At 40.3% G+C, this 23,266-nt stretch overlaps 2 protein-coding genes across 5 annotated transcripts in view; both read right to left on the bottom strand.

Annotated features, from left to right (window-relative positions):
• Window positions 1-4,889, bottom strand: part of lepr (leptin receptor) — a 32,728-nt gene extending 27,839 nt beyond the window's left edge. The window contains exon 1 of the mRNA XM_031859649.1: window positions 4,810-4,889. The gene's annotated coding sequence lies outside the window, so the exon portion shown is untranslated. The remainder of the gene's footprint in view (window positions 1-4,809) is intronic.
• Window positions 4,890-10,628: 5,739 nt separating this feature from the next.
• dnajc6 (DnaJ (Hsp40) homolog, subfamily C, member 6) overlaps window positions 10,629-23,266 on the bottom strand; it is a 35,323-nt gene continuing 22,685 nt past the window's right edge. For 2 of the 4 annotated variants that reach the window (XM_031859494.1, XM_031859491.1), the window contains 10 exons: window positions 22,679-22,758; window positions 22,254-22,447; window positions 20,048-20,413; window positions 19,358-19,501; window positions 18,392-18,493; window positions 18,047-18,184; window positions 17,626-17,961; window positions 17,123-17,271; window positions 16,494-16,670; window positions 10,629-13,564 (listed from right to left, as the gene is read on the bottom strand). In XM_031859494.1, coding sequence (XP_031715354.1) covers window positions 13,463-13,564; window positions 16,494-16,670; window positions 17,123-17,271; window positions 17,626-17,961; window positions 18,047-18,184; window positions 18,392-18,493; window positions 19,358-19,501; window positions 20,048-20,413; window positions 22,254-22,447; window positions 22,679-22,758 — 1,788 coding nt within the window. In that variant the 3' untranslated portion in view covers window positions 10,629-13,462. The remainder of the gene's footprint in view (window positions 13,565-16,493; window positions 16,671-17,122; window positions 17,272-17,625; window positions 17,962-18,046; window positions 18,185-18,391; window positions 18,494-19,357; window positions 19,502-20,047; window positions 20,414-22,253; window positions 22,448-22,678; window positions 22,759-23,266) is intronic. The other 2 variants (XM_031859492.1, XM_031859493.1) reach the window with 2 other exon arrangements.

Raw genomic sequence — 23,266 nt, 5'->3', positions numbered from 1 at the left:
TGTGTGTGTGTGTGTGTGTGTGTGTGTGTGTGTGTGTGTGTGTGTGTGTGTGAGAGTAGAAACAGTGTGTGCAGCCCTAAGGTCTCGCAGGAGTCATCGAGAGCCACAGCTAATAGATGTTATGGGTCTTATTTGTGTCAATACTAAAACAAAAACTGGCCTGGAAAACACAAGGTGTTGGTGTTGTTGTTGGAGTTTGTCGATGCACAACACACGACCAACACACATTAGCACCAGATGTGAGTGAATAACATCTGGTATGACACCGGCGAGGTTTGTGGGGGTAACGCTTATCATCCGAGACCAACGCAAAGAGCCTGCGGGGTGAGTTGAGCATTTCTTATTCATCATGTGGTTCTTCCTTTCTTTCTCTCTACCTCTGTCTCTCTCCCTCTCTCTGTCTTAAGCGCACTCTGACATGAACACATATCAGCACACAGTGCGCAGCAGTGAGTGCACGGTGATGTGATGATATGAGATCACAGTATTGACTCTCAGCTTATCCTCTGCACTGCTACAAGAACATTATCAGAGCACGATGGAGTGACTCATAAAACCACGATCACAATCTCTCCCTGGGATACACACTCATACATTCAACTGTTCCCTTATTGTCACTTATTCCACACACCAGTAGGTTATGTGCTCATACACTTTCTCCTTTGAGAGACAAGTCAAATTGTAAGGGAGTGTGTCTCTTCTTTCCATCTTCCAGGGGAAAATACAAATGTGGAAAGAATTAGAGAGAAAGGCTGAAATAGAGAGAACGTGCTGAGGTGACATGTCCCAGCATGTGCGTCATCAGATTTTATTATCTTAAACCTAGGGAGCTGTCTCTTCCCACCCAGTATACAATAAGAACAGCTAGGGCGTCAAGTAGGGGACTGTCATCTGGTGGCTTTGTTAGAGCTGCTATCACCTCAATATAAATATGTGACTGCTTTGAAACTACTTAGAGTTTTAGGGGAAGCAATTTTAAAATATTGTCCCTCCCTGATGCTCTCAGATGGAGGGATGTTCCTCAGGGAACCAAGCTTGGGATTTCCAAAATACCATAGCAGTGATTTAGTGTCAGTTTGCTGTGTTTAAAAATTGTATTTATTTTTATTTCAGTTTGTTTTCTGTTTATCCACAAAAGACCCACTGAATGAGACTGAACAATTGTTAATTTGACCACTAGGAAGCTTAATGATCAATATCTCACACTGCAGCACATTGATTGAAAACATGCAGATTGGGGTCTTCAAATACAGCCAAGAGAACAAAAAAGCTCCAAAACATCTGTTTAAATAGAGTCAAGCTGAGGGGTTGTAGGTGTAGGTGATTAACACATTGGCTGATGGACATGCTAAACAATAACTCCTCGCTCTATCACTTTGAAACTGCTAAACTACTTGAAACTGCAACTTAAACATAATTCACAGTATTTGTGACAGACATGTAATCAAGGAGTTGATTATTTATTATATATATATATTAACAGTTGGATTTGGTGGATAAGACACAACAGCTAGAGGGATAGTGTCAAGTTGTTAAAGCCGTCTGTAAACCTTTATAAATATGATTCGATGTTACCAGTCAGCTGTTTGCCAAGCAACCGATGAATATTGATGGTGAAGCATGAATGAAGAAACTGCTGCCAATCAAGTGCTGCAAGCCCAACTTCAATGCTCTGCTTGAATTAATGCAATGCTTCATTCATGTCTTGATCTATTTAATTTTTAAATGAATTTGTCTTGATAAAGCACTATAAATTATACTCATTAAGGCTGTTGGTTAGTTACAGAGGCATATTTAATTTGAAGAAATGTAACTTTTAAAAAATGTTGTTTCAATAAATCACAAGCAGGTACGCGTACAAAACACATTGATCTAATCCTTGTAGACACATAGAACCGGAACCTCTGTTAAGTAAGTGCTTGAGTAAAAAAAATAGTTTCTGAAATGGCTTATTATGATTTGACACTCCAGGAAGAGAGCAAGTGGAGCGAGCAGAAGGAAGCAGAAATGCAGGAGTTTTGTTCAATATTTAGCCACTGGCTAACGAATGTCTCACATTTTGTAATTTCCACAATTCCCCAGCCACCCACTTATTTCTGCGGTGTTCATTCAGCGCCCACTCTTGTTAAAACAGTCTGCATCAGTCAGACAACAGGCAATAACATACAGGCAGTTCTATCTCTCTCTCTCTGAGTCATACACCCCTAATCTTAATGTGCATCCTCTCAGCAGTGGAGAGAGCGTAGGTTTGTAACTTTGAGCCATTCAAACACTTGTATTTGTCTAAATGAAAGCTCTTAGGTCATAAAGCCTAACGAGGAAGTGTCATTTGAGTGTACGGATGTTTCCTACTGTTTTTCTGAATGAAAGCACTCCATCTGCCCTCACTGAATCAAACTCCCCTGGCTGGAGCCATTGAATCACCGGTGTTGATTTGTTTATTTTCCATTCACATGTTTTCTGAGCAAACTCGGTTTGTAAAGGTGGTTTGAGTTGTTTATCTGCAGCCTGAGGCCTTCAATTATGTCTTATCCAGCTACACCTTCATTACAGCTTGCCATGGAACTTTGAAGAGACATTTCAGATTTGTAAATTAAAAGGTTTGATAGTTGACAAATGTAGGGTTTGAAAAGCAAAACACTGCAAACAGACAGTTTAACATGTGTACATCCATACAAATGCCGTTATATTAGTTTATCTTGTGTTGTCTTGTTTGTCCAGCCTTGTATTTCTTTTTCCAGCTTTCCATTCTTGCCACATTAACCCGTTGAGCTACACAAATCCTACCTTGAATTCCAGGGTCACTGTGATATTGAAGGAAATATGTGGCGTCGGGTTAAGTTCAGTCAGTCCAAGGACGTTTAGCCTTAAAAGCTTTAATCGTTGACTGTGAATGTCTTTGTATTCATCGGCATGTTAGCCCTTGCTCCTGTGACCTTGAATACCAATAAGCAGGTACGCAGAATGAATAGACGGACCTAGTTTTTGATACAAGCTTTTTTCTTCAATTAACAACCAGTGTATCTATTGTTAAACTTGACAGGCTTTCTAACTCATCATCGGACGCAGTCAGGATTTTAGATGGACTGTGTTTGTCAGTCAAAGTCCGCCAAAACACCCAACTCTCCCGAAATCAACTTCCGGGAGAGTTTGGACTTATAGATTGCCATTCAGTTATAGGTTTTTGATTGATTATTTAAATAGCAGTGGTTATTTCAAGGAAATTCAACAAACAAAAATAACTTAAATTTTTAATCTATGTCCCCTGTTATCAATATGAGATTACATTTATTTCCAGGAATTTAGAAGGAAGTTCAACTATGAAATAAAGTGTGTCTGTTGTATTTCTCAATATAAATACAATTTAGATTTAGTAACCTTTAGAGGGAGCCAGGATTGCAGTTTCCTTCCATTTACAGTCTTTTTGCTCAGCTAAGTTAGATAGATGGTTGCAGTATAGCTTCATAATTAACATACAGACATTTAAATGTATTTAAATGACATAGAGCGGTAGCAATCTTCTCATCTAACTCTCGGCAAGAAAGCAAAAAACTGTATTTCTAAACATGTAAAACCTTTCCTATTCTAGAGAGTCTGCCTGAAGTCTATGTTTTTAACTGCTTAATTTTAAATAAACACCACAAATCCCCAGACGCAAAGTCTGAGAACAAGACCTGATTGTCCTTCATGGGTGCTTCAGCCCTCACAATGAAGATCACTTTGAGCAGCATGCGTTAAATAATCATTTACACTTTTATCTCCGGTGTAAATTCAGCCCTAGAGGTCCAACTAAGCAAACACAGAAGACCCTCGTCACCATGGACATCTCTTTGTCATGATCTCACCTTTTGCACTTCCAGTTCAAATAAATCAAATGGTCAAATTGGCAGCAACATGTTCCCCCGAAAAACGTCTCTCCTTCTGAGAATCTAGCGCTGGACTGTCGATCGAAGCCAGACTGGTCAGCTTTTGCCCGAGGCTCATCTGACATGTGTCTGTGGCCAAAGCACCTGCTCTGAACATGATCATTGATTCGACTGTTGTGGGCGAAAAAATGGCCTTTATTGAACTAATGCACAGATGCTAGAGAAATAACTTGCTGTAAGAATAAATGCTTTTAATAGTCAGAAGAGTCTAAAGCCGTTTTAGTGGATAGAACATTTATTATATCAAGGCAAGGCAGAAGGCAACAAGCTAAATGTGGCCTAGATTAGATATGGTTAGAGCTTCAATTAAAATGAGATTTTAATGAAATAAATCAACATTTTGCTTTTAGGTGATATGAGAATATCCATATCAATCTCTGTGCATCAAAGGAATTTGGGGAAATATGTTTATTTGCTTTCTTGACATGAATATATGTCTATTAGATAAGAGCCAGCAGACAGTTAGCTCAGTCTGGCCCTGTGAAAAACGGTATTTAAAAAAAATAAGAACTTTAGTTATATCCATCAACAAGACTACAGGAAGTTACTGCAATAAATGGTTCAGCACATAACCCCCCTGTTAAACCTCAAAATGTCCTTTTTTACAGACATTTTATTAGATCAAAGAAACAATATATAACATGTTAATTAGTGGGCTTTTCAAAGTTTATGTTTTAACTTGGTAGAGAGCCAGGTTAGCAGTTTTCCCTTGCTGACAGTCTGTATGCTAAGCGAGGCTATACTCCAGCTCCGAACTTCACACACAGACATAAGAGCTCACAATGTTTATCAGGTGTGTGTGTCATTGTTGACAGCATACTTAACCGTGTCATTCACTTCACAAATTATGAAATGTTGTAAATATTTAGGACAAATTACTCACCAGCTGCCCCACAGCAGACCCAGAGAAGTATACCATGGAAAATAAAGTTTGCCTTCCAGCTGCTATCCTCAACATGTCTGCTAGCAAACAGAGAGCTTTATGTGGAGCAGTGTGTCTCTGGGCATGCGGGGCTATTTCTGATCCAAGGTGTCAGAATACACACCAATCATTCACCGCACACAGGCCAGGATGTGTATGTGTTTGCACTAATCTGTGTATCTGCAGGTGTGTATGCACTGTAAGTGTGGATGGGAATAAGAGTTTACTGGATGAAAGCCATCTCTATTTTTGTGTACATATACATGGACTGGATGTGTTTATTTGTAGCTGTTGGTGGAAAGGGATTTTTGGAGAGCCTAAGATAAACATGAGCATAGCGACAAGCCCCTCTGTCAGCGATCCGCTCACATTTTCCCCTCTGTTTGAGGTACAGTAGCGGGGGTTTTCTGTGTGCCTCTGTGTGTGTTTGTGTGTTTACAGTGTATGTGACATTCAACCCCATAAATCCTCTGACGCACTCGCCAAGAGCTGCCTTTGCAATGCCACACACATTTACAGCAGCCCCTGATCCTGACCAGGCAAAACAAATTTGCTTCATGCTGCTTTATCAGTTCGAAGAAAAACCTCTAATTGATTGTTATGCTGTTGCAAGGTGGCAGAGAACTGAATGTTGGCCCGTTACAACAGACGCAAACCTTACAGCTGATATAATCAGTATTTTTTATAGAAATTATGGCTCAAATCGTAATGTTTGAATTGAAATAATTTGCTTGTTCTCTGGGCTCTACGGAGCACTTTAGCATCTTTCAGCTCATTGTTTGTTTGTTTGGTTCTCTTTCACCACTCTCATAACGTTGTTTTCGGACATCTGTTTTAAGCAGAAAGCCAAATGCGCACACAATCTCAGTTAGCTACTAGCTGGTGAAGATAGTGGAGCAACCAGCAGCCAAAGAGGCAGATATTTCCCTCATGAGTTGGTGGAGACCAAAAATAGAGCTCAAAGAGAGTGAACATTTGACATTCATTTCGTGACCAGAGACACAACTGAATGCTAGCGTTGCTTTGTAACTGCTGGATGTGTAAATAGGAAACTGTTTCCTAACACGTTCACCCTAACAACTTTATAGGACATCAGTGCTGTTTTTCTGCTGCCCCAAAGTGGCCTAAAATGTATAAATGCAGGTTTGAATGTGCAAAGGACTCGAGACTAAACTACTACCATGCAATCCAGAAATGCACAAAACTGATGCAGCACCCATCGCAAAAAGTGATGATCAGATCAACCCAAACAGCTTCACAAGCGAATAGCAACAAACCCCAACAACAGCCATTCTATTTTAAATGCCTGTAAACGGTATTATCGTAGTGCTGTTGTTAGTCTCCATCACAGCTGCAGTTATTTAACACAGGCTTGTGAAGTGGGAAGGGGAAGGCCACTATTTTTAAACTGCCAGTAAGATACCAAAACTCTGCTGACAACAGCACAGTTAGAAAGTTGACCTGCATGACACCTGAAGTGGTATATAAATAAATATGTCAAAACATTTCATGAACCTGTAGTTCTACAGGTCAACGCTAATAAAAATCTTAGTCCAGAGGTTAAAATGCCTTAATATGGCCAAAAAATGTACAGTAACTATATACAATATATTATGTTCATAATATTCAAAAATTCAAAGATGATTTGTCTTACCAACCATGTTCTCCTTCCACCACCGGAGCTGCTGCTGTTCCATCACTTTCTTAACTTCACAGTATATCTACTCCACCACCAGATCGTTGATGTAACCACAGTGGTTTGTCGTTCTTGGCTGTTCCGTTTTGTGTAATCTGCATTTAGTGCTGTTGGCTTTACCTGAACTTACCCTTTTCCCTTGTGTCTCCAGGATCATTCTGACTCCCCTGTCTGCTCGCCTCACCTGCTTGCTACCATAACCCTGAACTATCTCACCAGCCACACTCTCACCCTCATCAGCCTGCCCTGCTCAGTTCAGTTCAGTCCTGCCATTGCTCTGCTACCATCTCCCTCCGCTGCTCCTCCCTAACCCCTCACCAACCACATCACCCTTTGTCCCTACAGTGATTCCTTCATTTACTCTTCTACACTCTTTGTCTGTGTTTGCATTTGGGTCCACAAAATGCTGAACGTAACAAAATCTTGACTTCTGTGGTACCATAATGATTTTACTGGTTAGTTTAGGTTGATGTTGAAATCTGCAAGACATTTCTGCTGTAACAGCTGCTGGGTCTATAGCGTGAAGCCATCCTTCAATGATGTTTGGCCCATTTAAGCCCAGAACATCTCAGGATGGTGGGGCAGCGGTCAGGGACGTCTCCCTGCAGCTGGATTTAGATTCGATTAGTCAGGTGGTTCCACATCTTGGCTTCTCAGTTCCTTCAGGTCTTGTGTCTTCACAGGACCCTGTCAAGTGTCAGTGTAATGGTGTTTATATCAATGGGGAACCTCCACTGCTTGTAAAATGTCTGCAGTCATTGACCTGTCGTTTCCTGAAGCCAAGACTGATGATCTGTCCGGGCAGTTCTGGACTGATTGTCCAGCAGTCACAAATTAGACAATGTTACTGATCACCAAGGGTTAAAACATTATATATCAGTAAAGTCTGCTCATTTTCTGTTGTGTGTTCCCAGAAGCAATAAAACAGGAAATGCCAAAGAAGATGTTGAAACTAAATCAAATGCTCTGTTTCTGTGTGAAATCTGACCCCCGATGCAACACTATCTAAGATACAAATTCCTATTATTCACATACACGCACGCACAAACACACACACACGCTCTAATGCAGCAATTTCCCTAACCCTTCACTCCATGTTACACAATCTGTTCAATTGTGTGGAAATATATTCTGAAAGTGTGTGATTCAGCCAAAAGAGAGCAGCAGTAATACAACAGTTTTCTCATAAAACAACCATAATGAAACACTTTTACAGAGACATTAACCACAAAACTTTTAAATATGCAAACTATCTCCCTTAAAAATTATTTGTTTTGTTGGTCAACAACCCCCAGCATCTCAACACCAATCCACATGTTACAATATTAGAAACCCACAAACCACTAAAGAACGTTGACAATAGCATGAGTGCATCAGCATTGCCAGTTTAGTCTGCAATGCTGCATTTTAATCACGAAACAACATTGCTATTTGAGAGACTATGAGCATAGCTGCGAGTGCGGGTCATGGGATAATTAATACACTATAACTGAGGTCTTGCTACAGAATAATGAGGCCAGAGAGCACTTCCCCTAAAACACATGTTATGGACTCAACGAGGCTGTCTCCTGATAAACATGATGACAATTATAACTAGAAGCAATGGACTTTAAATCAGGCTGCTTTCCTGTTTTGCCGCAGTGTTTGAGCCATGCTTGCGATGCAGCTTTAAATGGATGGCAATGTCAACCTGTTGGTCAATTTGTTTGGTCCACATGTTAATATTTCAACAACTATCTGACGGATTGCCCTTTAGTTTTCATACAGACATCCGTGATGCCCTGAGGATGAATCCTCCATGACTTTACCTCTAATGTCACCAGCCAGTCAAAGTTTCTACTTAAATAACATCTACTTGACACCTTTCAAACAGACAGTATTCTTGCATTAACTATACTGTTGGACGATGTTGTGTTTATCTTTTATTGATATTTTGGACATTGCAGGTCTGACTTCACTGATGACCGTTTTTTAGTTTTGAAACAAAAATGTGTTTCCTGCTACACACAACTACACCATTCAAAGCATACAACTCAAATAAGCAGCTACACTAGACAACTAAAACAAAGACTTTCCAAACAAATGAACCATCCACAAATCTAAGTGCACAGTTTTTCTATAAATGACCATTCACTGGAGAGACCATGTGAAAACATATTTGTATGTTAAGACTGGGGGAGAGCATCCCTGGAGGCATGACAATTACCCGGCAGCCTTAAGATAACAACAGTGCACAGTGTAGTTGTACAACGACCCTTAAGTTTTCCTTTTTTTAAGGATCATTTATTTTAATGGACCTAAGCAGAACAGTACATGCCCAGTTTTCCAGACATATCCGGTTTCACAGCAACATGTCTTTTACCGAGTGAACAAGTGCCTTCATGGATAAATTGACGGTATAGTGCTTAACCATCATGTATTCAGTTTCCACCATCACAACGTCACAGCTTCTCTAAGGCAACAGTCCTGAATAAAAACAAAGTTCTCTCGGTTAAATGTCATTATTGTGTGAAAGAAAGGTACACTCACTCCAACTAAACTTGAAATTATTTAAAGCGCTGCCTCTTCGTAAACAGCATACCAGTCTTTAGCTTTGGCTTTAAATTCAGGTAATATAAGTCTAATTGTGGACATACACCACAATCAATAAATCAATAAATAAAATCATAAATATTACAAATAAAATAGAGCACCAGTATTTTATATAAGCCCATGCTATTCACTCTAGCAGGGATGCAAAGATGAAAGCAAGTTGTCTGATGTTTTGCAGGCTCTTTATTTCCCCATGAGGTGATAAGATGATGATTCATACTGTGAGAAAGTTGTGGTTTAATTTAGTTTTAACAAACGGTTGAACCAGTCAGCCCTGTGGAAGGTCTGCCCTAAAGTTTGTTTCTCATTTCCAATCAAAATTGAGTGCTCATGTATTGTATATTTCTTTCATTTAATGCATACGTCATATGTTTAATCTAGTTAGTAGCAGCAGCACCTCTTTATTGTAACATCCATGAAGATGATGTAGGATAAACACGAAAAAGGTTAATGGTTCTCATCCATCAGAGCTGAATCCGTGAAAGTGCGTCAGCAGAGAAAGTTAGAGAAGGGGAAAAACTGAAGAGTGCAGCAGTAACCTTACTTTACAATGAATCACTAATTTGGGGGAGTTATTTTCAATGACCCTAAATTTCCTCCTGGATAGTTAAACGCTGACACTGCAGTCCTGTGTTTCCCGCATCTGAGCCCCTAACTGGTCACATATGAGAGGAGATGAAGTCGCGAACAGCAGCATTGTAATGCAGCATATTGATACAGTCTGGTTTCGTTACCGTCAGTGTTGAAATGCTGCAACTCTACTCAGAGGGAACATCTCTGAGATGAAATCACCATATACGTATATCGCATCATTGAAAACAACAAAACAGACCTTTTTACAGGGAACTGTTTCATCACATTGACTTCCAAAGGGGAGACATGACATGTTTTGAACTCATGGATGATGTTACTGACTGTTGACTAACAGAACAAGTTTTTGTCCTACTTTTCCTGTAAGCACACTTAGTACATGTATTCAAGTACTGTACTTAAGTGCAATTTTGAGGTTATATTTCCTTCTTGTTCTACTCCACTTAATTAATTTGACAGCTGTGGTTACTAATCAGATAAAGATTTTGAGTTTCTCCACAACAATTCACACAAAAGCACCGCTTTAAATATTGTGTTTAACAAAATAAGTCATGTATCATGAAAAAAGCATAAAAAACGACAAATCAACTAAAGATATCTTCGTTGACAGTAACCAAAACGACAATGAGTCGACAAAGTGACAAAAAGAGGGCAGCCCTAATATTTTGCAAAAAATACTTCTTAAAAGTAAAATGTCGCATTAGGACATTTACTTATAATGGGGTAGTTTTAGACTGTGGTACTGATTATTTTACTTAAGTAAATGAGCTGTACTTGTTCCACCAATGAGCACACTGTGCGTAATTCCAGACGGCAGTAGTGTAGTTCATGTGTTGTACGCTGCTACCCTCTAGTGATCAAAAGGAGACACATCAAGAAACAAATTCTGTAAAACCTGATGAATGCTGCTTCTGTTTTCTGTTTACTATTTATTGTTGTGCACTGCACTTGATCATTATGTACATCTTGTAACGGTAAACAGACCTGAAAAGGAACACATGAACATAATTTGTACACAGTTTAGTAATACTTGAACAGCAGACAGGCAAACACATAACGTACAGTAGTCTGTTTACAAATCTGATCACTTCCATACATACCACAACTTCAACCAACACACATCCATTGACTACAGTATAGAGGTTAGCTTTTTAACATAGCCGTAAGATTGCAGATAGAGAATTCAGTCAGTGAGGGAGCTTATGGGGGTTATTTCACATGTAGGTCCTCAGTGTAAATAGAGCACAGGAGCACATACTACAAGCTTCCTGTGTCTGGTAAGTCACCAAAGAAAGCAGTAGCCTCCAGATCAGAGTTCAGCCTTTTCTGACTGAGACCCAGAGTCTTGTCCAGGGACCCATTTCAGTCGAGACGCTCTGTCCAGTTAAAGAAACAGCACTTTAAAGCAGTCATACTCAGTATATCCAGTCAAAATCCTCAACACAGCCAATGTGAATCCTGGGTAACAATGAAGTCAAACAAAGGGGGAAAAAAACGTTATGAGGGTTAACAACCTAGATCTCCAAAATAGAGAGAACCAGAGAGCATGAAATCGATATAAAGAACAGTTCATGAACATGTAAAGGCAAATATTCTGCTCAATTTGTGCGTGTGAAAATTGACTGTAAACACGTTTTTGATAACAGATGTCAAACAACAGAATAAAGTATCTCGACAGGCTTCTACAGTAGAGCTCTGTCTGTATCGCAAAGCTGGAGGCGGAAGATGTTATAGGATCATTGGATTCCTGTGAAACTTCAAACACCTAAAAAAGATTGAGAATTGCGTCAGTTTCCGCTTTCCAATAGGTAATTACATATTCTGTTTTTGCATATGTTTGTCATTGGCCCATGGGCTTCATCCCAGGACTGTGAAACACTTTTTACACAAGGAGACAATGTCAGGAGTCAATTTCCAACATACAAAGGAACAATCACATCAGAATATTTGTGAAATGATATGGAGAGAATTCAAATCTGCTCTGGATTCAAACTAACATGTCAAGCCATGTGTCGTGTAATTTGATGTTGATATGAGATGCATGACAGTATTACTCAGCCAGACAAAAAGCTGCATGATAATGATCAACTATCAAAAAAAAGTGTCAGTGCTGAGATGGAAAATATCTCACAAACATAAACAAATTCCATAAAGTATTTTTTCTTTTTTTTTTAAAACCAATGTACAATCACTGCAAATCAGTGTTTTGATAAAGTGTTGAAATGTAAGCAGATATAAGTAGATTCTGAGTGAAAGTAGTCATTTGAGATGTGATAATGTGAACCACATTAATTCTCTCTCCAACAGTTTACATTATCATCCTACAGTGTGAGGATATTTTACATCCTTGTATCATCAACTGTTCAGCTATTCCCATGTTTTGCTAGCTTGTCAGTCAGTTGATGACTGATGGCCCTCAAATCCCAAACATGTCCTTTACATACATTAGCTGATGACGTTCAGTTCTTTTAAACCACAAAAAAATGCAGCAGGTCTGATACACAAAACAACAAAATGAAAAAAAGCAATAAGTGAACAAATAAATAAATAACAATGGCTTTCCTTCAAAGCTGCACCGAGTGAAGTTTGTGCTTTCACAGAGCTCCCTTGCAAAAATACATGTGTTCATTTATGAATGAGTAGGCATGAGGCCCCGAGGTGCTCCATGTTGTACATGTGTTGACCCTAAAATACAGTATACAATCCTCAGTTTCCTCAAACGTGGAAACACACAAGGCTTGATTACATCAGACACACCAAAAATGAATCACTCTTCCAGTACAAGCACCTTTTTGTCAATCTGACATCTGAACATTAAGTCGGCAACCTAAACTGTAGCAGCCCTCTGTCCAGTGTTTTTATTTTAGAGCCCCATTCATTTTCTTTTTCAATTATCCCCAGCAGACTAAATAAATAAGGCTCATGGAGATGGAAGCCAACCAGTATTCAGTTACTGTCAAAAGTGCTAATAGCAGTTTGCTTTCACTCTCTTTGCACTTTCATTACAATTTTCTAAATAAGATAGATTGTAAATTTACAGTTCCAAACAACCTGTTTTGGATGAAAAGCAGGTTTGTCAGTGACACACCTATTGTAACTTGACTTTTTTGTCCTTCGAAGAACATTCAATTGTGAATTTGACATGACAGAACTGATCGTGGATCCAATTTTCACACAAAGTACAGCAGAATGTTTTGTGGCTAAATGCTGTTGAATGCTTATTTGTGCCTTACAGACTACGCTGGCGCTCTGAATCCTTTACTGACAGCCGTCTGTGAAACGCTTGTTCAATTTTCTCCCTGATGTGTTTTTATCTTATCATGTGTGTCCGTCGTCTCTCGCTCACTTTTGATCTGTCTCCCCTCAATCAAGCGTTTCTTTTGTTTTTCTAGACGTCCCGGTGACTCTGCTTTGATTGCCGGGTGTGTTTCGGGGCTAAGGACAAACAGAGAAAGGGCAATGTTGCACCACATACATACAGTGGGAAGGTACAATTGAGCTACGGGGAGTTGTTTGTTCAGTCACACTGTTCGTCTGGAGGCTGGAGTTCTGTAGTCTTTTGCCGTCTTGCAGATCAACTGGATGTTCTGTGTTTGTGTGTGGTGAGAAGAGAAGTACGGGTCAAAGCACAGGTATAAAGGCAGATGTTGTAGGGTGTGGCTGAAGTATGTTGACCAGAAATGGTGACACATTTTTTGGATTGGATAACTCTCCTCGCTCACTTCCTCTGTTTATTCAGTAGAGGGGTTTTTGTCCTTGGCTTTCAAATTCTGACCAGGCATCATTTAGTTCAATGAAAATCATCTTGGCATATTGTTCATAGGGCTTTCCTGTTGCCTGTGAGGGAAGACAGAAAACAAAACAGATAAACCCATAGAAAAATTACCTGAAAACATTCTCCACTTCTGGCCATATCCAAATGAGTGATGCAAACGAGGGAAGTTTGGATATAAAACCCAACTTGACAGGTTGAGCTTTGGCCAGACATATTAAAGCTGACACAGGCTCTTAAAATATCTGACTCTGTGGTTGCAGTCAAAAAAAGAAACTGATATAATATCAATGTATTCACACAGAGGTGATGAACCTTTGGGAGGAAAATGTAGCTGGCAAAAAACAACAAACAGGTCTAAAAAAACTAAACCTTACGCAAACAAATTAATGAACAAATTAAACAAAAATATGCAATCATCATACTCCATTTGATTTAATTAAACTTTAAAACTTTGCACAATAACAAAGATATTCATCCTCCAAACACTGTTCTTGACACATTTTATTGTGTTCGTCAGTAAAAAAAAAGTTAGTTTAGTTCAGATAAATTATCTATTTTTATGTTTCCTTGTATGCATTTACTTTTAGCCATACTAAATCAATGAGCCCTTGTTGTTGTGGGCTTATGCAGTTGAACCATATCTGACATAAAGCATTCTCTAAGTCTTCCCAGTTCTAAATGCTGCCGTCTGGTACTGATTGATCAGTGGGTATTGATTTTGTGATTCACTCACTAGACCCCTATGATTGCGTACATTTGGGGTTGCACCGACTTGTTCTGATAAAAGAGAGGAAGATTAGAAGGGTAAAAAGTAGTTTCTCCCAGCAGATCACAGAGCCATAACCTTAAACCACTGAGCATTCCTGACAGTAAAAAGAAAAAGGCTTCCCTGAAGACTGAAACCACAGGTAAGCTCATTTTACCGGCTGCTGTTATGATTGCCTTTCCCTTGCCATTCCCTTGCCTCAGTTCACTGTATTTATTCACAGGCACAAACTACTTTCCTTGTGGGTCTGACTGTGAAGATCTGGAGCCAGAATTTGTGGATTCATTGCAACAATGCCCCTGATCCTACACCTCCTCACACTGATCTTGGTGGAATGCACCATAGGAGCCCCAAAGGTCATGAAGGCACCAGACGCAAGCGTAGATGGTATCAATATTTTTCTGACTATGGCATGGCAAGTAGCCAACCACATAAGCCCTACTTCTAGCTGTTATGTCTGTGGCCTAATGCCCTACACAGCTGGAGAAGGCTTACCTCTGATGGCCTTACCTGCCTCTGACTGCGACACCTGCCACCTCATGCATATTCCGCTATCTCAGTCCTATTCTCATCCTGATTGTTCCAGGCTCTCCAAAATGAGACCACTTAACTGTTCTAGAGGACATGGGAACTGCTACAGATGTCTCAACACTCCCAAACCTGTTCCCATACAGCTCATACCAAAAACATTCCCTTGGTGTCTCCAGAATGACGGCGAGACACACGTGGGACAATCGGACTGCCTTCGTTCATTCAAATGGGACCCAAGACAAACCAATATGGAATTTAAATCTCTGGATTCTGCACCTCAGCAATGTTTGGCAACAGCAGGCCAGGGTCGCTTCAGTGCTCTAGCTCACCGCACTGCCAGATGCTCCATCTCCTCTCCTGTAGGAATGTACTGGGTATGTGGAAACCTTGCGTACCCGTATCTTCCCGTGGATTATAAAGGGCGCTGCGGATTGGCCTACGTCATCCCGGCTATGAGGGTGGCTCACTCCCTGCCCCAGAAAGCTGTCAAACGGGTGCAACGTGGACTTTCAGATGTCTTTGGGACTCACCATCAATCAAATTTCAAGAATGCACTCGGTCCCATTCTTCCTTTTTACGGAGTTATGTCTGCATTAGATCAAATTGCCGATTTGTCTCATTCGATAGAAGTTATAGCTAATGAAACCGGTAAGGCTCTCATGCTTCTGTCAACTGAACTTGCCTCTGTTAGACTTTTAGCTTTACAAAACAGAGCAGCTTTGGATTTTCTTTTAGCAGCCCAAGGAGGAACGTGTGCTGTCATTGGCTCTGAATGTTGTACCTTTGTGCCTGACTATAACGCTACGATTGGCGATGTAATTAACCACCTTCATGATACTGCCAAAACTGTTCACCAGGATAGCAGTTCTTTATTTGATTGGTTGAAAACTGCTTTTGGTTCAATGGGTCATCGTGCTGTTGAAGTGCTGATCATTTTGGTTGTTTTCATTGTATTACTCTCTTTCTTTATATCATGTGTGAAAAAGTTCATCTTTAATATAAGTTAAGTACAAACAACTTGCAATCGTATGGCACTAGGATTTTCATTTTAACTTTGCCAACATGACTAATCCTTAGATGGTATACGTCTCTTAGATTACAGTAAAACTGTAACAATGTGCTTCAAAACACGTTGTCAATCACTTTGTTTTACCATCTTGATAATTACTAATTTTATGAGAATTGCTCATAAAACATGATTTTGAACAGATTATGTGTTTTAGAACTTTCAACTTCTGTTTGGGGTTTCAGGGACACAGCTGTAAAACACAAATACACTAAATGAGGAAACACAATTCATTTAAATGTGCTCTATATCTGTGATTGGTGTTGACAGAACTTTTTGAAGTTCAACAATTGTAAAAAATTGTAACATTACACTATTTGACCCACAAGTATCAATAATAATAAAACATTTCCTTATTTTGTGTAACAACACTGCTGTGCAAGTCCAGTTTGTTCCAAAGAGAAGTTAAATTATTCTCTATATATGGTGTTTTCAAAATAAAAGAGCAGGCCAAAAAATATATTAATAATATATATGTGTGTGATGGGGAAAATCTGAATAAAACTGTAATTGTTCTAAAATGCGACAGAGTCTTATTTTCTCTCCCTGCATTCATACAGGTATAGATCCTCACTTTATTATTATTATTATTATTATTATTAAGTCCACCAGTCATAATGTGTCTCACCTTATCTGGATGAACGACCAGGACTGCTTTGCGGTAGACCTTTTTAACCTGTTCCGGAGTAACCAGGTCAGCCATGCCCACAGACTTCCAGCGCGTCTCCCCCTCCCACAGCACAGTGTGCATGGTGGACAGCAGAGCACGGATGTTACGCTCCTTCCCCTCGATCCAGTCCAGAATCTGGGTCACAAACGGGAGCGGGAAGGAGAGGGAGCCAGATTTGAAACAATAATTAGAAATGCTTTCAGTGATTTCTGGCTCTGGTAAAAATGTTTTTATAGTAATTAGAGGATCCAAAGTTTGGTCATGGGAGACCTACATCGGTTGCGTCATAAAATCTGGAATAAACAGAAAAGCTTTAATAGCCAAAGGTTTTTGAGTGCACTATCCTACTTTTGGGAGCTACTGAATTGCTTGTATTGTGCTACACTGGATAAACAGATGACTGAAATGCAATTCTACTCAGTGATGCAAAAGTCATGGGACTTCATGGTGTTTCTCAAAGAAACAGCAAAATATACAGAATACAACATCCAATACAAAAATACAACAGCAAATAAGGACAACAAACCACTCTTTAAATGATTAGTACACAGATGTTGCTCAACATCACATGAGAAAAAATCCCCTGCCTTTATTTTCTCTGGGTCCATCTCTTTGGCCATCTCCTCCTTCCTCATCTCTGCTATAGTCCTGGGCCCTTTCTTATCTTTGGCCCCTGCAAAGCCCTGACCAGATAGCAGGTCATCAAAGTTGGCATGCAAGACTTTGGGCTTAGAACCTGGGAGAGAGGAATGCAAACAACAAAGACAGAAAACACACTGTTTTAAAGCCATTTTAAGCCACTTACCATCCTGTACTACATGCTGCAATGCTCTGAGGGCTACTGATTGAGTGAGAGATTAACTCCCACTAAAGAATGAAAGGGCTTGGCACTTTATGTAACAGAGACAATATGGATAAACATGTAGAGAGGAGTAATTAAAAAGATATGATGTATACAGGGCATCTAGCTTCAAATAATTATGGCAATTTATGTAAAAGATTTCATGCCTACAAGAATTTAACAAATTCACAACCTGACCACATCGTTTTCATCATAAGAGACAACATCTCATCCACATCTCATGCTCACCCATGCTAGCCTGTGCTTTGGCCCCAGCACTGGGCGAGCCTCCCCCCATTGCAGAGAAGCTGACGTTGTAGTTGGGTCGGTTCTGGGGCGACGTGTGAGTCATGGGGGTGTGACTGGGGCTGGGCTTTGGCTGCGGGGCAGGGCCCTGTCCTTGGTGTTGCCATCCTCCACCGCCTCCAGCACCTGGCTGCCACGATGGGAAGCCGGCTCCTGCGTTGGCCTGCCACCCTTCTGCATGCTGGGGAGATGGAGGAGGTCGCGAAGGGGAGCCCATGGGAGGGAGGGAAGGGGCGGCTCCAGTAGGAGTGGTGGGTTTGCTGGAGAAGCTAGGGCCTGCTAAAGCAAAGGACAGAGATTATGACATATAGTAAGGTTGAAATAACAACGGCTAATGTGCTACAGAATATTTCCAGTGACTGACCTCCAAGGCTTCCCCCGAGGTTTCCTAAGTCAGCGAACGGGTCCAAGGTGTTTGGCTTGTTTTGGTGGGTGGGGGTGCTGTTGACCGAGCCTGTGGGGCTAGTAGTGGCTGACCGACTGCCCATACCAAAGCCTGCTCCTGGAAAAATCAACAAACAAGTCATATATTTGTAGCCCTTAATTTTACAGAGTTATTTTGGTCTTCAGCATTTAGTTCCACCAGCTCTCACAGATGTTAATACATACAATTGGTTTAGTTGGTTTCCCCAGTAATGTGTTAGAAGAACTTTTAGTCCTGTTGGTGTTTGTGTATGTGTTTGTGTGTGTTTGGGTTACTGGTTTCTACCTGTGCTTGTTGTGGCAGGTCTGTTCCAGTCCCATCCTCCCTTTGCGTTTTGCTGCTGAATATTGACGGATGGGGTGGAAGGCGGGACGGGTGAACTCCGGCCTATTCAAGCACATAAAAGTTTGTCACACACTGAGCTGAGAACACAGTGACTCACCCACACAGCCTGGGAAAATAATAACAGGGTTGAGTCTCATGAGAGGCGTTATGAGGGGGCAGTTTTATGTCTAAATGGATGTAGTTGTTAGTTCTTGAAACTGATTTTTTACTGTTGATATCTCCTTGCTCGAAAGGCACAGATAAAGTGTATTATTTGTTATAGTTAGAGGTCTGCAACCTCTCCTACAAATTGATCAGGCCTGTTCAGACCTGTTTTCTAAGCCTTACTGCCAGCCCAGGTTGGGTTCACGCCAGCAGTATATTACTGTCAATTTTAAATTATACACTGATTAATAGGCCCACTGATACAGTAATGTTGTTGTTGTCTTGCTTCATCATGCACACACTGCTGTGTAAAGGTGTGAAGTCAAAAGAAATGTCTTCAAGCTGATGGGGAATTATTCATGCTGGGGGTGAAATATCAAGCCCATGCAATATCTATGCTTACTAATCAGACAGGCTGCAAATACTCAGCAGACATCATGCAAGCCCATTCATTTCCACACAGCAGCAATAGAGAAAAGACTAACTCTTGCAAGACTCGTGCGTGAGGGAGCAATAATAGAGCACAAAAATATGAAAAAGGAACACGTTATTAACAAACACAGGGCAGTTTAATAAATCTTGGTGGGAAAAAGAAGTTTTAAACGTTTTAAACAGAGTTGCTGCACAGAGACGATGACGATGCATGTTAATGTGTTATGGTGTGGCAGCAGACTTGCAGATACTGCATAACGTGTCTTACCCTGATATGGACTCTTTTACATCCAAAATGCTGTGAGAGTGTGCAGCAGAAGCATGCCTTACCCAAGCTTGTAGGCTGCAGGGTGGGTGATGGAGAGCGAGCAGCATGCAGGAAGGGGTCTGGCTGCCCTACATTACCTGGTCCAAGGAATGAACCCATCATGTCCTGAGGCTTAGGCATGGGACCCGTCCCAAAGGGATCAAATGCTGAGGGACACATACATACCCACCATTATCATTGCCTTACTCTAGAAAACTGTATGGCCAAAATTCTTTACTTTTATAAAAGTTGTTTCATTTTATTTTCTTCACTTTTGCAATACAGAATGTGTTTTTCAGATGTCTAACTTATCATGACCCAGGTATGAGAATTTGAGTATAGCATATTTTTGCCTTCTTGCCATTTATATTTTGATGTGTTTATCTTTTAATAATTACTAACTGTATTAGCTTGAAAACATTATTTAAAATTAAGGTCAATGTATGCACTTATCAACAGCATGGGAAGAGGAAATTTAACAACATATCATCTGATGAATTTGTGAGAAGATGTTGAAAGCACCAGAGAGAGCTATTAAACTGACCTTGTGTTCAAATTATTTTGTCAGACTACTATTTCTAAATTTAACTTTCACGCTTAATTATCAGTCATTAGAAAAAAACCTAAAACCCTAAATGTATCAATATCACATTTAAATAATTGTTTTAGGGTTGTGTTTCAAGTCGAATGTACTTTCCAACTTGGGATCTCACCTGTTGGTGCAGGAGAGGGACATGGCGAGGCAGTGTTTGGGACTACTTTATGTGGGGTGGACTGGGCAGATGACGCCCCACTGGTTGGCTGGGGTGGGCCCCCGAACAAGTCCCCTAGGAGGTCAGTAGTTGCGGCTGCAGCAGAAGGGGGATGAGATGAAGGTCGGTTCATCTCATCGAGGCCAAGAAGATCCACTTCTTCGGCAGGTGTAGGGGCGGCAGCCATTGAAGCAGGGGGTTCGGGTCTCTGCGGGGCCGTGCCGGCGTTGCTTCGCTGGCTGGAGAGAGAGAGCATCTCATCATCCGAGGGCTCGCTCTCCTCACCATGGCCCCGACTGTCTGCACCTGCATGAGGCCGACTTGGCTCTGCAGGTGTATGAGAATGAGGAAAGAGGTAGAGAAGAAAAAGGGGAGGGGAGAGGTGTAATTATTACCAAATGAGACTGAAGCATACAAAGTGGTAAAAGGTAGAGAGCAATAACAATGCAGACAAAGGAAATTAATTGGGACAAAGCAGACAGAAATACAGAGTAGGTTAAGAGGGAAAAGTTGAGCATAATGGGCAACTATGTAGGTCATCTCTGCTACAAGCACCAGCTTTTCTTCTGATTCTGTGTACTGTGTGCTATAACACACTAAGCTGCACACTTTGCAGTTTGCCACTGGTAGCTGCTCTTAGCTACAACAATTAGAGGAAGTAATTTCTATAACAACACAATAAATCTTAATTTATGGGTCCAATCAATAGAATATACAGTATGCTTTTAAAGAAGGGATGGGATGTACATGTGACTATAAACCTCAGCTAGCATTAATCAAGAGCAATATTTCACTTTGGTAGAACAGGTTTAATCTCTACCACTTATAGCTGCACAGTTTTCCCCTTTGCTTCCTTTTACTATCATCACTGAGATGATGTGCTTTTTTTCCCAGTTCACCATATTTCTCTGGGTACAGGGAACATTGGTCTGCTGTTGTAGGCCACCAGGGGAGTTACATACAAGAGCAATGTATTCGTGTCTCTAGATGTTTGGTATTTATTCAAGAGACAGATTAAAATCATCTACCAAAATGATATATCACTGCATAACAAGGATGGGGTTAATTTCAATTCAATCAATACAGATCGTAAATGGAAACAGCCAAGTGATTTCCCAATAACAGAAGATTTATTGGTCTATGGGTTCAATGCTCTCTCTACATTTTGGGGAGAGTATGATTGAATTGAACCAATCCCTGGTTAACTTCTCTAAAAGGTCTTTGGTCTCCTCTATTGTCTTACCCTCCAGATCCAATCCCTCCATTTCATCTTGTCGGGACAAAAATGAGAGTTAGTTTGTTAGTGTGTTCTTGTGTCTGCATGTAAATATATGTGAATGTGTGTTTTGCACAACCACATTATCCTACCTCAAGTTAACTATTGCATTTCTGCACCATCTTATACATTTTTGCATATAAATTTGGTTTTAACTGTATTGTGCATTTAACTGTGTTTTAACTGTATTTGTAGATGTGTATTAGTCACTTGTTTCTATCCTTTTTGCTTTTGGCTAGCATGTTTTTGTAAGTAAGGACTTCTGTTTAGGGTTATTTTAGGTTAATGATCAGTAAGGCAATTCACAAACATTAGATATTTTGAATTTACATCAAATTCATGCTGTGAAGCTCTACAGAGCAAGTAACAATCACTGATCAGTCCAGAGGCATTTATATAGCTACACGTTATGCTATTGAATCAAGCCAAGGTACTTTGCTAGTAGCTAACTAGCTTGTAAGCTAGCTAGCTAGCTGGTGTCCTGCTAGTTGGTGCATTTTTTCATTGAGGTTGTGAGCTGGAACTTGATACAGGTCCATATTTTTGGCTTTACTTTCTAAAATACTGCTGCTAATGTGGTACAGAGTCTTGACAGATGTTGCTTGTGATTGAATACTGACATTATAATCGCTGTTTTATCTTTGGCTACACGACGAGCATTTAATATGGCAGTGGATACCTATTTAGTTATGGACAGAAAAACTAGAGAGCTTTTCAGAAAGGCTGATTAAAGACAAAACGTTAATGGATCACACTTTATAAAATAGCTTCCAATCTAAAGTGTGATGTACATTAGGCCTATGTTATTTATTTAATATATATACAGTATATGTGGCCCACATTATTGTTTGTGTGTCATATTTGTCCCCAGTGTAGCCGTCCCCACTCTACCAGCAATAGCCAGTGCGTCCTGATGCTCCTGATGGCAGGAGAAGAGCACATTGGGGTTGAGATCTTTACAGGGGAACTGCTCCCACGGTGGCGTCAGGTCTTTTTGCTTATCCACCCCCTCCACCTCCACGTCCAGTATCACATGGAAAAGCTGGGGGTACTTCTCAGGAGAGTCGCATGCATCCAGCTCTGGTCTGAGAGGAAAAATGTATGTGTGTTATAGTGAGAAGCACAGAGAGGGAAAGCAGACAGTATTTGGCAGGATTGTTTAAAATATGTGCTCTAAAAATCATGATTTCAGCCCTCTCTGTCAAACAATTACTTGCGCTCATTATATTTTCAGGTTGTTGGTGACAGTATTAAGATATCTAAAGGGATCAACAAGATGATCAATCACAGTGATTAAATAGAAGAAATGTACTCACTTGTTAAACTTTAACATGGTGGTACCAGGAGCAATGAAGCCAGTGTGAAACTGGATCTGGAAGATCTGGGTGTTGGACACCTAACGGTAGTAGAACAAATGTAAGTGTGAGTCATGGGATATTTTAGTGTATCATACCAAATTGCATCAAAAGTCAAATGTACTGTAGTCTCTCACTGTACAATTATCCTCACTGTCCTAAGTACAACTTTATGTTGGACTATGTCAAGTTCACTCACTGAGAAATCGCATGTTGATTTGCTTAGAATTTTACAAGCCTGCTTTCATAGTTTTCGACTGAATTCCTATGACAGCATTTTATATATCAGCTGATTTCTGGAATATAGACTTTGCTCAATAGAGTATGTGATGCCTAAGTGGATCAAAAGTCCAGCTGTAAAGAAACTGGTTGTAAACATGTCCACTTCAACCCATTTACCTAAATGGGTTTATACAGTAATTAAATAAGAGGGGGAAGTTATTATCTAAAATGTCAGTTAGATTTTAGTGGTTTATTCCTTGGACCTTGGGTTACTGTAAAAGCTGTAGTTGCATGCACACACTTTTCAATTTAATTAAAACCTGCGAA

The sequence above is a fragment of the Anarrhichthys ocellatus genome, unplaced genomic scaffold (genome assembly GCF_004355925.1).
Source record: "Anarrhichthys ocellatus isolate YVR2014 unplaced genomic scaffold, GSC_Weel_1.0 scaffold22, whole genome shotgun sequence".
NCBI lineage: Eukaryota > Metazoa > Chordata > Actinopteri > Perciformes > Anarhichadidae > Anarrhichthys > Anarrhichthys ocellatus.
Note: the sequence above shows the minus strand (reverse complement) of the source record. Positions and strands in the feature narration are given on the sequence as shown.